This window comes from Octopus bimaculoides, chromosome 5, assembly GCF_046866305.1.
Source record: "Octopus bimaculoides isolate indiv1 chromosome 5, ASM4686630v1, whole genome shotgun sequence".
NCBI classification, from domain to species: domain Eukaryota; kingdom Metazoa; phylum Mollusca; class Cephalopoda; order Octopoda; family Octopodidae; genus Octopus; species Octopus bimaculoides.
In genome coordinates, this window is record NC_142932.1 from 91,923,025 (window position 1) to 91,936,355 (window position 13,331).

At 34.2% G+C, this 13,331-nt stretch overlaps 1 protein-coding gene across 3 annotated transcripts in view; it reads right to left on the bottom strand.

The window, feature by feature from the left end:
* Positions 1 to 13,331, bottom strand: part of LOC106880012 (inactive tyrosine-protein kinase 7) — a 420,029-nt gene that overhangs the window by 116,715 nt on the left and 289,983 nt on the right. For all 3 annotated transcript variants that reach the window (XM_089352635.1, XM_089352634.1, XM_089352637.1), the window contains one exon: positions 5,480 to 5,627. In XM_089352635.1, coding sequence (XP_089208761.1) covers positions 5,480 to 5,627 — 148 coding nt within the window. The remainder of the gene's footprint in view (positions 1 to 5,479; positions 5,628 to 13,331) is intronic.

Genomic DNA, 13,331 nt, shown 5'->3' on the forward strand with positions numbered 1-13,331 from the left:
TGGACTCCTAGCCATGCCAACATCAGAGGACAAGTGTTTTGTGTATCTGTATGTATGTGTGTGCGCTAATATTCAATTCTGGCGATTATCCATATGCATTCATTTTTATATATTTGTTTTACAAATAAATTAATAATGAATGCTTAAACGAAAGCAAACAATAAAAATCAATTAATGTAATTCTATTACATTAAAAACGGAATATGAAATAGTGGTCTACTTATATGTCATATGAGGATGACTTTTAAATGTACTTATCATAGCAAAACATTTAGGCTTTACTTTATCCAACTATGTGACATACCTCTATTATAAAATGGTTGATTATAAAGTATGATTAATAATGATTTCAAGTGAGTCAATAGATATCGTTATAAATATGTATATATGTATGAATCAAATATTGACATAAATAGTACAAACGGCTTTCTTTCTCTATCAGCAGAGTTCAAGGTCAATCTGTGTCAAGCGGCTTCACTCTGTGTTCTTTAGCTTCATTACTATGGCAAGAATCCGGATACTTATTGATCAGACTAGTACTAAAGTTGATTCAGAGTAGTTACTTACATATTGTTCCTTTAACAAATTTCACTTGTCTGTAAATAAAGTTTTCTACATAGAGTGCTTCACACCGTAGAATAAGCTAGTCACGAGTTTGCAACTGCAATACAATTTCATTATCGTATTATGTCGTTCTTGCAATGCTTATACGTTCAGGAAAGGCAACTGGTCGAAAATACATATACTATTCTCCAAAATAAGATTTTTCTATTAGCATTATCAGCGATATAGAAAGTAGTTTTGCACTAATTGAATGAACGACCTACTTCCGATTCCGAAAAAAAGTAAGCATTAACTTCCTCTCCAATAAATTACTGATGATAATAGAAGAATCATGGTAGTCTCAAATTTCTGTTTTCTTTCTGTTAAGCTTAGGAAGTATAAATATTTGTTTTGTCTTTCACCTAGTGCTACAACGCTGAGCTAACTGTTATCTGTATACTCCAATTAAACAGAGAATCGGCAAAACCAGCCGCGAAGCAGGCGGATTTTGTCATGTCATCACGACATATTTTAGTCTCAAAATGGTCCGGTTCACTCAGTAGCATAAGAATGAGTCTAGTAGTGAAGTGTTTAAATCTGGATTCCGAGATGAAGAGGATCCTCGTTGATAATAAATTCCAAATAAATTCCAAAATTACTGGCAGTCAAAAACTAGCGTTGTGAGAACGTACCTCTATTTGTACAAGTTGCAGCAAGAGTGTTGTAATATAGAGTGTTGCCACCATACAGTTTTAGATTATCTTCTCTTTTGAATAAGTCCCCAAGAAAAGAGTGAATTTCTGTCAAATTTATTTACTTTGACATGATTAATATAAAAAACTAGGAATCTTCTATAAAATCGGAATACAGTAATCTCTCGATTATCGCGGGTGTTACGTTCCTAAAAACACTGTGATAGGTGAAATTCCGCAAAATAGAAAGAGTACTGTATATGTTTTAATCATTTTTATAATTTGTATATATTTATTTTATTATAAATGCAAAACAACACCACACACTCGTCTCCCGAGTTTCTTTTTCCATACAGTATGTGATTCTTTGTTTACTCATTTACGGTACACTATGTATTTTTGTTTTTTCATATATTTTAATTGATGTGTTATATAATGCAATACTGTACTGTATTTATATTTATTAATTCAATAATTTTTAGGCGTGAAAATACTTATTTTATCACAGAAAAAAATTAAAATCTAAAAAAATATAAATACACATCGGCCGCAGAAACTCGCGATAAACTGAAGAGTCCGCAATATAAATTTACATATATTAGTCAGAAAAATCCGCGATGTACTGAGGGCGCGATGAGTAAACCGCGATATAGCGAGTGATTACTGTATCCCTTGTGAAGTATATAGATTTATTTTAATACTGAATTAATAAAACTTGCTAACAACCAGTTATTGCAGACAATTTTTGAAGCCCTGAAATTATACAGTCAGGGTTAATCGGTTAAATTTATCCATCTAGTGGGCTAGTACTACATCTTTTTGACCCTAAAATGACGACAAAGTGAACGATAGTGCTATCTGAGCGCAAGACTTCCGCCATTCTAACGATTCTGCATATCTACCGCCCTTTAAACCACAGTAATATAATTATTTATCACATAGGCACAAGGCTACAAATTTGAAAGTAGTAGTAGTAGCAGTAGTAGTAGCAGTAGTAGTAGTAGTAGTAGTAGTAGTAGTAGTAGTAGTAGTAGTAGTAGTAGTAGTAGAGCAAGGGGAGCATGCGCTGTAATAATAGTCTCTAATTTGTTGGCGATTCCCTACTTCTGGCGTATGATCCCTTTGCGTTACTCAGGCGAAAACGTTAGGTCTGCTCTTTGACATGCCGATCCCCACACAGCTGTAAACTGTAGACTGGCACCTTATTTTATCAGGCCTGAAATTATGAAAGTCAAAGTTTATCCTGATGAAGGTAGAAATCCCAAACGTAAAGAAACAGAACAAATACCGCAAGACATTTTTGTCCGACGTTAAATGATTCTTCCTGCCCATCACCCTTTAATTTCACTGTTACATAATAAAGGAAGTTAACGGTTCCCTCTGATTGGACCACATTTCTGGTGTTGTCGTCACTTTCAAAGATGCTAAAGACTTCAAAACATGTTCCAAAACGTTTGTATAAACATTCATTGTGCTTTGCAAACAATGATGCTGAAACTAAATTGAATATGACATGTACTCGTTAAGATATTTATATAAATGATATCCGCAATCTTTTTTTGTCTCAGAAATGTTATATAGCACTGAACTGAATGATTCTTAATATTCATCCCATCGTTCCACGAAGTTCAAATAATATTGGGGCTGACTGTGTTCGTCTACCATTTGGGAGGAACAATACAAATACAAGTGCAAGTAAACACCGTGAACCTTATTCAATCTATTCCATCTGTTCTTTGTTACATTTCAAACATTACGCATAGTCTAAAGAAATGATTATACATCCCGACTCTGAACTGAATCACCTCTCATTTTCTGAATTCCATTTATCTTTCTAAAAACATTAGTGATGGTGGTTGTGGCGACGGCGGCGGCGGTGGTGGTAGTAGTGGTAGTAGTAGTAGTAGTAGTAGTAGTAGTAGTAGTAGTAGTAGTAGTAGTAGTAGTAGTAGTAATAATAAAGCATCTTTGCATTTTGGTTCATTATTTTAAGACTTTTTTTTTACATAAGAATGGTAAAACGTTCAGTGATAAAAAGCAATCTACTGAGGCAGTTCATTCAGTACTACAATCCCTGCCGTTACTATAATCGACCTTGAAAACTATGGAGTTGGTTTCACTCTTTATAACATTAAAGTTTCTTTCTTTGAGATTTAAACGCAGCATGATACGCAAAATTATTTTTCACGAATAGATTATTTTTTATTATCAATTACATCCAGCAAGCAAATGCACTCACTTTTTTTTTAATAGAATTTTACTTTTTTTTGGGGGGGGGGGGAATTATCCATAAGCCCATTTAGTTCCTTGTTTAAGAAGAATACCGATCTTTGTATTGACGCAACCTATAACATCTGTAATTAAACTAGGTTAATGGAGATAATTGAAAGTAACATGAAACATTAATGTGGTTTGTTAAATGGCAAATGAATGAAAAGCGCATTTTGTTTTGAAGATTAATGAGATAATTTTAGAATTAAGTGTATGCTGACATTGACAATGTGGTATGCCAACTGATAAAGAACAACATTTTTTTCCCTCCCTTTGTGTTTTGAATCGAACTAAAGAATCAGTATGTTCTAGAACCAGAAGCTGCACGAGTTCGTGCAAATCTTTCACATATTCGAGCATTTTCTAATTCGGATTCGTTATTATTATTATTATCATTATCATTGTTATTATTATTATTATTATTATTATTATTATTATCTTTTTATGTTTCCATTTTCAAAGCTTTTCTCACTATATCAATCAATGTTGCTAGGAGACATTCTTAATGGAAAGGTAGCCAATCCGAAATTTTCAAAATGACCGAAACATTAAGTATACTACTACGTATGGTTTTGGTTTTGACTATTTATTCTCGTGTTATCTGTGTCTATCTTCCTCTGGAGAAAGGGGACATGACAGGTGTTATGCTTGATCATTATCTCCTCGATCACATGGTGCCTTAACTATTTACATTATTCTGTGGCAGGTCACTTTACAAAACTCTTCGCTCATGTTATCTGACTATGTATCATAGTAACTTATCACTTATTTATGAATGTTGGAAGTGCCGCTAAATGGCTGCACAACATCATAGTGGTATGTACACTGGATAGCCTTAAGAACAAAAGCGGAAGCCAGTCATTATAAATTTAGTTCTTCGTTTCGATAAATACACATCAAAAAGCAAGATAGCTCTGTACAAAACCGAAAAGTAGACTCACTAACTTTGAGATTAAGAAGATTATTAATCACAAGGCTATCAATTTTGAATCATAGCCTCACTACATTGTTGAGTTCAGTTAGATATACGAGAATGCTGTTATATTATTTACTTTACATACACATACAAACGTACACCTACACAAACCCATGCGTATATCATGCAATGACTTCAACATTGGCGAGTTATGAATGAATAAAACAATGACTGACACTCTAAACGTTGGATTTAGTGGACCTTTTGTTTCGCGTAACGCATTTTGCCTTAAATCAAACATAAATAAAAGTGTGCATGTATGTGCGTCTCATAATTTGAATATATCTTGTAACATTTCCGTACGTGTTTTACACACAAGTACACACAGTGATATACATACATACATACATACATACTATACCTTCTCCCCTTTAATTTTTTGTGTCTTTGTACTCTGGGTAAGTTTGCTCTATTAATATATAAATATCTATATATTTATACTTGAATGTTCATCATCTGCAAATATCCAGGTTTTGCTTTATTTGTTTATTGGCATTATTATCTCCATAATCTGCTCGTCTGGATTCCTCTTATAGTCACTCGTTACCCAGTGGACTTAGTCCTCGGTAAAAGATTTCAGAGTGAAATTTCAAATCATTTGAGTGATACAAAGTGTACACGCACACATACGCAGAATTCATAAAGCTATATGTACTAGTATGTGTGATCTTGAAAGAAGCAAAGAAACAATCTACGGGAGAATATATGCCTGGCAACTGAGTCAGGTATGCAAAGTATGTTCCACGGACGAGCATTTTAAGTAATGGATATATCAAAGTCACGTTGAAAGAAATTACATTGGTTGTGACTGAGAGGCGATTATAAAATGAATATTCATTGGGAACAATTAACTTTTATTAATTAACTCCAGTATCTATATTATCTGGTCCATTATTTAATAATTTATAGAAAGATAATTTATGCTGTGCTTGGTATGAGTACAGAAAATGTGAGACACGCACACACACACACACACGTAAGGAACATATAAACGTACCTAGAACTGTTAATAATTTTTTCATAATTAGAAAACCATTCAATTCGTGCTGCTCCGACAATCAAACAATCAAGACGAGCTGGTTCGTTTCTCTGGACTAGAACATAGTCCAAAAATTTCTCCTCTGCCAAATGTGGTACTCCGGGTTCTGAAAGAACAAGAAGACGGTGGTAATAGTAACGTTGTTTGATAAATGGATGAAAGAAAGAAAAAAACAGGCGGATGAATTAACTGAGATAACGAGAGAATCTGAAAAAAAAAAAAAAATGAACGATAAATATTTCCCAAATAGTTACCGCTTGAAAGAGTAAAAACTGTTCAACTGAATAAAAATAATTTACTAGAAATAAAACGTCCAAATATTTAAAGATATTTGTTTTTTATTCTATTTCAAGAAATATAAAATTAATCGATTCTAAATATTGCTTCCGAATTTTAGTACAAGGCCCTCGATTTCGGGGGAAAAGTGTAAGTCGGTTACATCAACCCAAGTTCTCAACTGGTACTTATTTTATCGACCACGAAAATTGATGAAAGCAAAGTCGAACCTCAAAGGAAAAATTTTAAATACTTAAAAAGCGATAGCTATGATTTGGTTAGTCGAGTGGAAAATTCCATTAAATTAAATGCTTTTATGGTAGTCCTGGTGGTGGTGGGGAGGAAACAACTACACCTCGAGACTTTAATTTCAATTTTAGATTTCGAACTACGAGATTCAAATTTTATAGAGGTAAACAAGAGCGCGTGACATATTTAAATTTCCAAACTGTAATTAATTAATGACTTCAGCAAAGCAAATAACTAGTAATTAATTAAGGACTTCAGCAAAAACAAATAACTGAATTCCACAGAACAGTTCTGACTAGATGTGAGAAGACGTACTGCAGGTGAGATATGCCAACGACGTACTAGATAAAAACACGCACATGTTTATTAATTAAGATACTGTAAATCCTTACTGTTTATCAACTAAGATACTGTAAATCTGCTACAAAATACATTTATGAAACAGCTTACACAAAGCTGTGGTTGCACTAGAGATATAAAAGACCTATCTCACTCGAGATTGACTTGATCACCTTTCAAATATCAAAGTTCTTCTCCCAAAATTTGTTGTTAGTGTATATTTTAACCAAAAGAGAACCTGATTAAACACATCTATGATAAAAAGCATTTCAGATAAGATCATTCTTGTCTTTCCCATCTCCCCACCATGTGCAGTGCAGCTATTAATTATATTTATCTAATGAGCCCTTTCTATGCTTGAACATTGGAATTTATGAGAGCTTCAGTTGCTTTATCTAGCAAATGAAAATATTTCTTTCAAGTATATTGTATGCATTCTTTTCTATACGAATACAATTGCCTATCTGCAAGTATCAGCTGCGATAACATTTTATTTATTAGTCTACGTATGTTTTTTTATCTTCAAATATTCTTAACGATATAACCCACATTAATTAATAAATAATCACTTGATAAATTTCTTGATATAAAAATATTATGTTTGATTCCTGTTAATAAACTAAGAATTTATTATATAAGTTTAGTATTTTTCACTTAGTATGAATGCGAACATGCGCACATGTAATTGTTTACATCTAGTGTTGACGTAAATAAATTAACTTTTCACTAAATTCTAAAATAGCAGCTTGCATTAACTTTTCATGTATACAGCATGTAGGGATATACGCTGTGTATGTGTACAATGTTTTGTTGTTTGTGTGTGCTAAAGTTAATTAAATTTTTTCAACAAATACTAAATATCATCTAATATGAAAACTCTAAACGGAGGCATTTTCATATTATGAAATAACCAGTGACATTCATGTTTCTTGCTGACTGAGTTTCGCGGCTAATCTTTTTCGTTATAATCCACGGGACAAACGTTTTTTGAACCGACATATTCGTAATATTTGTCAACAGTGAGCAAGAGAAATATGAAGAATACGAAGAGAAAGAAGGAAAGAGACAGCGAGAGATAAGGGGGAAAGAAAGAAAGAGAAAAAGGATAGACATCGAGGGACTGGCAGATAATGAAACCACAAAAAGATATTGTAAAAGGAGAACAGTAAAGGAGATGGGAAGAGAAGAGAAGTGAGAGGTAAATGTAATAGTTCTTTATGAGCTTAACAATCAAATCTGGGTGATTAAATTATGTATAATTATTGTTAATATTCAGCATCATGATGAAGCAAGTGACATAACTAGGACAGCGTTAGATGCGTGAGTGGGAGTGGCGCAGAGCTCAATTAGTTTCTTTTTTGAAAATATTCAAGCTGATTTGTGGCGAGATTTTTTGCGAGTATTACAAAAATATAGGAATCAGAAAATAAATTTTCCAGAAAAAAACGCACTAAGATAAATTCTCAAATGTACTGATATGTACTAAAAATGAAAATATAACAAAACGGGTGTTTAGGTAAATATTTATATAAATAATAAAAGAAAAGAATGGAGAAAAAGACAACAAGAAAAAACAACAACGCGAGGACGTGGTATACGCAAAGTATTAATAAGACGCTCAGGGAAGAAAAGAAAGAGCGTTTTACGTTTCGAGCAAAGCTCTTCTTCAGAAACAGGAGACAGAGGGGGCGGAGGAAAACAATCCACATGTAGTTACATATATATATATATATATATATATATATATATAGAGAGAGAGAGAGAGAGAGAGAGAGAGAGAGAGAGATGTATGCCTATACATGCATATATAACATATAAAGGCATATATATATATATATATATATATATATATACATATACACATATTTATTTGTTTGTGTGTGTGTGTGTGTGTGTGTGTGTGTGTGTGTGTGTGTGTGTGTGTGTGTGTGTGTGTGTGTGTGTGTGTGTGTGTGTGTGTACCCATTTCATTTAACTCTCCCTATATTTCTCTCTCTTGAGTATACTTTTCTCTTTCTTCTCTCCATAATCACACATTAGTCTAGACTCTTCGTGTTTATATACGCACACATATTTAGCGACATACATACCTCTCTGTCTCACTGCAATGACTTTACTTCTTATTTTAAATTGACTTCTCAAACTCTTTGGTTATTGCTATCCCTCTCGCTGTCTGTCTGTCTGTCTGTCTGGGTCTCTGTATGTCTCTCTCTGTCCGTCTGTCTTTCTGTCAGTCTCTCTTTCTGTTTCTCAGTCTCTCTTTCTGTCTGTCTGTCTGTCAGTCTCTCCCTCTCTCTCTCTCTCTCTCGCTCTCTCTCTTTCTGTCTCTGTTCCTTTCCTTCCTTATTCCGTTTGTGTTGCTATTGTCTTTCCAACGTTAAATTATTCTTTAAAATCCCGGTAAATATTACTCAACACTTCTCGCTTACTTATTATTACCTTGACTTCAACTTAGTATTGAATCACAGTAATTATCTGTAACAAGGCATATATTCTAAAGATAAAGTCGTGCATATAGATAGATATTTTAGCTGAATCAGAAGTTTTTCAAGACACATTAGTAGCGGTTGATGCCACGGCCTTTGGTTTTGTTACAACTACAACTGAGAACAAATGAAATGGTCAAAAAGAGCAAAAACATTAGACTTGAGCATGGTTGTCTTTCTAAATAAATAGTCTAAAAGTGAGCGACACGGATTAAAAGTGATAGATTCGTACTCTCTGACACAATAAATTTATTGGAACAACCTTCCATCCACGGTCTAAAGCAACCGGACTGGGATAGTTTAGCAAGAGTGACTGGATAAGAAATTAAGAGAGACGAACAGAGAGACGTACAGACAGATAGACAGACAAAGAAATACTAGGCGAGGGATAGTGTTTTAGGTGAGAAGTTAGAGGAGTTTTGTTGATGTTTTTCGTATCGTTGCTGTTAAATCAGATGTGGTCATATGACTTTTGCAGATATTTCACTCCATCAATGTCACCGATGCGCACCAACGCTTGGGATGAGTGATTAGTTTGGAGCAGAAGTATCTATTATTAGAAAGTGTAGATGTAGTACCGATATGTTGTACGTGAGCATGTAAAGGTGTTTATGGGGGTAACGCGCAGAGAGGGAATGAAGGAAGAAAGGTAAGGGGAAAAGAATGAGTCTCAGAATGAGTAAAAGGAGAGCAGTTCTATATTGGTTGTTCATATTTTAAGTCTTAGGTTAAGCAGAGACAGAGAGAAAAGGCAAAAGTAACGCAACGAATAATTTAATTATGTATGTGAGTATGGGCCCACATACATACACATATATATATATATATATATATACATATATATATATATATATATATATAAGCATTTATAGTCATATTTATACATTCCTTTCTATTGTAAGCACAAGGCCTGAAATTTTGGGGAGAGGGCTAGTCAATTGCACCGAACCCAGTGCTTCAATGGTAGTTATTTTATCGTTCCCGAACGATGAAAGGCAAAGTCTACCTCGGTGGTTCTGAACTCAGAGCGTAAAGACGGACGAAATGCTACCAGACATTTTTCCCGGCGGGCTAACGATCCTACCCGCACACCACCTTTAATTTTATTTACACACACATACATTGTATATATATATGTGTGTGTGTGTGTGTGTGTGTGTGTGTGTGTGTGTGTGTGTGTGTGTGTGTGTGTGTGTGTGTGTACATGCGTGCATACACAGTGAGTGAGACACTCACTAATATAAATGTATGTGTGTGTGTGTACATTAACAAATACAGTCATGTGTGAATTTATATATAATTTCGTAATTCAAACATTATCTAAAATAGAACTCAATACGTAGTGTACTGGGGATAAATATGTTTACATGTTTATTTTACCAAAGCTGCGAGACCCTGGTCGCATATAAACTCAGGTCTTTTCACTAACTTGTAAAAGCCTCTATTTTTATTGTTTTAACAAAAGATAAGCCACTCACTACGACATCTACATCAATGTGACTAATATCTCATAGATAGTTTTTGATCATTGTATATGGTGCAGTTTCTCTCTCGCTCTTGTGTTTGATCCAAAGAAGCACGTAATTTTCTCGTCATTACATGAAGATGTTACAGAGTGTTACCTAAAAAAAACAGGTCGAAAATAATTAATTTGTTTTCCCTGGTATCTCTTCTTTATTTACTTCTTATAAATACAGGTTTTGTTTTATTTAAATATGAACATATATTCGCTATTAAATCTCAGGTTAAACAACTTAAATAATTTTACACACACAAGCAATCGAGTATAAGTTTCTGTGTGCAACGTATAAAGAGGAGACAGAAGGTGAGAGGAGGAGGTAGAAAGAAGAAAGAAGAGGAAGAAGAAGAAGAAGAAGAAGAAGAAGAAGAAGAAGAAGAAGAAGAAGAAGAAGAAGAAGAAGAAGAAGAAGAAGAAGAAGACAGGAGACTGTGCCAATTAGAAAGTCTAGGATTTTTCACACAATATCGTTTCTATGTATACAGCCATATACATATTCGCATACTATACACAAAAGTATACGCACACATATATATATATATATATATATATATATATATATATATATATGTATATATATGTGAATGTATACATATGTATATATAAATGTTTGTGTATACACACACACACACATACACACACATTCATCCAGCCATCTGTTCCACCCAGTACTCTTCGTTGGGTCGTGAATACAGAGTCCTCAGGTGTCTCTTCCATATACGCAACCGTTATAATCGATTTTCCGACTGAATTCCGAAGTTCGACCAACTGAGGCTTATGAATACAATACGACAATCTCTTTCTTGGTCTACTCCTAGGTCTCCTGCTGGTTCGCTTAAACAACCCGTCGTGCGATTGTCTCTAGTGACATTCTAATTCCATGTCCGTAGTACTGGAACTGTGACCACTCAACACCAAGATATTCACTGATTTCCGAGCTACGCACACTATGATGTAATGTTACTTCAGGGTTTCGTCGTAGGAAATCCCATCTCGTTAATTTGTATTCGTGATCGAACACTTTTGTTCATTACCCTATGTTGATGACAATATATTATGCAGGCGAATGGTTAAGTAGTTAGAATAGTTGGGCTTACAATGATGAGGTTGTGGATTCGATTCCCGGATCGGGCTGTGAGTTGTGTTCCTGAACAAGACACTCCATTTTTACGTTCCTCCAGTTCAGTCAGCTGAAGAAATAAATTGCAACATCGGTCCCCGGATAAGGAAGAGACTGATATGCATGGGCGACTGCTAGTATTCCACAAACAATCTTGCCTGGACTTGTGCGTCGGAGGGGAGCTTTCTGGGTGCAATCCTACAATCTCATATCCCTTCGTGACCCAAGGATGTCTTTATTAGGTAAAGAGAGATACGAAAACCAAACTGAAGATAGAGAGTTAGTGCGCGCACACACACACACACACAATTTTGTAATCAAAATATGGCGATGTCACCTAATGTCACAGGGACTTTGTATGTTATCTTCAAATGAAAGTGCAAAATATCTCATACTGTCTGTAATTTGATATGTGCCTTGTCTCTGCCTTTGTTATTTGTGTGAGGTTTTAATTGTTATTGTAATGCAGGGTGGCTCTACTCACGACAGACCATGTAACGTCTTGTAACGTATATTTGTACAGAAAATACATATGTAAAAACATATAACACACACACACATATATATATATATATATATATATATATATATATATATATATATATATATATATATATATATATATATATATGCGTACGTATCCGAAAATGCGTATATATGTGTGCGTGAAAACAGGAAACAGACTGCTTTTCCATTAAAAGAGATCTACAGTTAAGCGGGAGTTTCATGCCAGGAAATATTACGTAACACTTCGTAAACATCAGGATATACTATTCGATGATAAACTGCGCACTTTAGTGACATCAGACACGTTCTATATTTTGAATGTGGCTTACGTTAAAATCCTACAAGATTTTTTTCCCCGCTACAGCAAGCAGATCAGCTTAAAAATTAGAATAACTTTATACTTCATAAAAAAAAAAAATGTTAATTTTTGTATATATTCTTATTTCGTTAACCTACAGTTTTGTGTTATTTTATTTTTTTCGTAAAGCTTAAGAAATACGATCTTGCCATTGCATTTTATTTTGTTAATTTCTGTACTATTAAAATAATCATGACCACTTTCAAGATGATAGTTCAAAACTGTCAGAGTGCATGTGTATGATTCAATAGACTTCCTTCCTTCTGTCACGACTAGATTCCATCAATCTCTGGCAAGATTAGATGACGTGATGCTTATAGATTTCAATTTTGGACTACTTTCTCATCGCCAAAGGATTTTGAAATTTTGGACGGCTTCCCATTACCATTTGGAAAAGCTACCACATATTCTCCTCTCACTTTCTCTTTCACACACAAATACCTCTCTCGCTTTCTTCCTTCCTCTTTCTCATTCTTTCTCTCTGCTCTTTCTTGCCAGAGGAGTGAGAAGAACGTGTGCACCTATATTATTACATATTTAATGTGCAGAACCGTGCAAATGACCAGACACAAATTCAAGGCACTTTTTTCTGTAGGAAGAAATGCAACATTCTTCTGAGACTTAGCAAAATCATTTAAAGGTCAATAAAAAAAAAGTGAAGCACGGCGTGATTGAACGTAAATAAAATGGCCACAAACTGCTAATCGTGCAGTATTATACGTTCTAAAATATCAATTTGACATGTCATGAAAATATACGAACTACGACATCGGTTAACAAAGTGGTTTGATTCTAGTTTTCTTTAAAACCAAATGTTGGCAAAATAGAAGTGTCACTAATAGTTGAGGACAGAAAATGGGTTCATTTTTCAGTTTTGGGTGTTTCCAGCTGAGAGGCCAAAATATCAAACAGTCAGTCATTAAGTATGATTATAGCCGCGAATTTATTGCATGGTG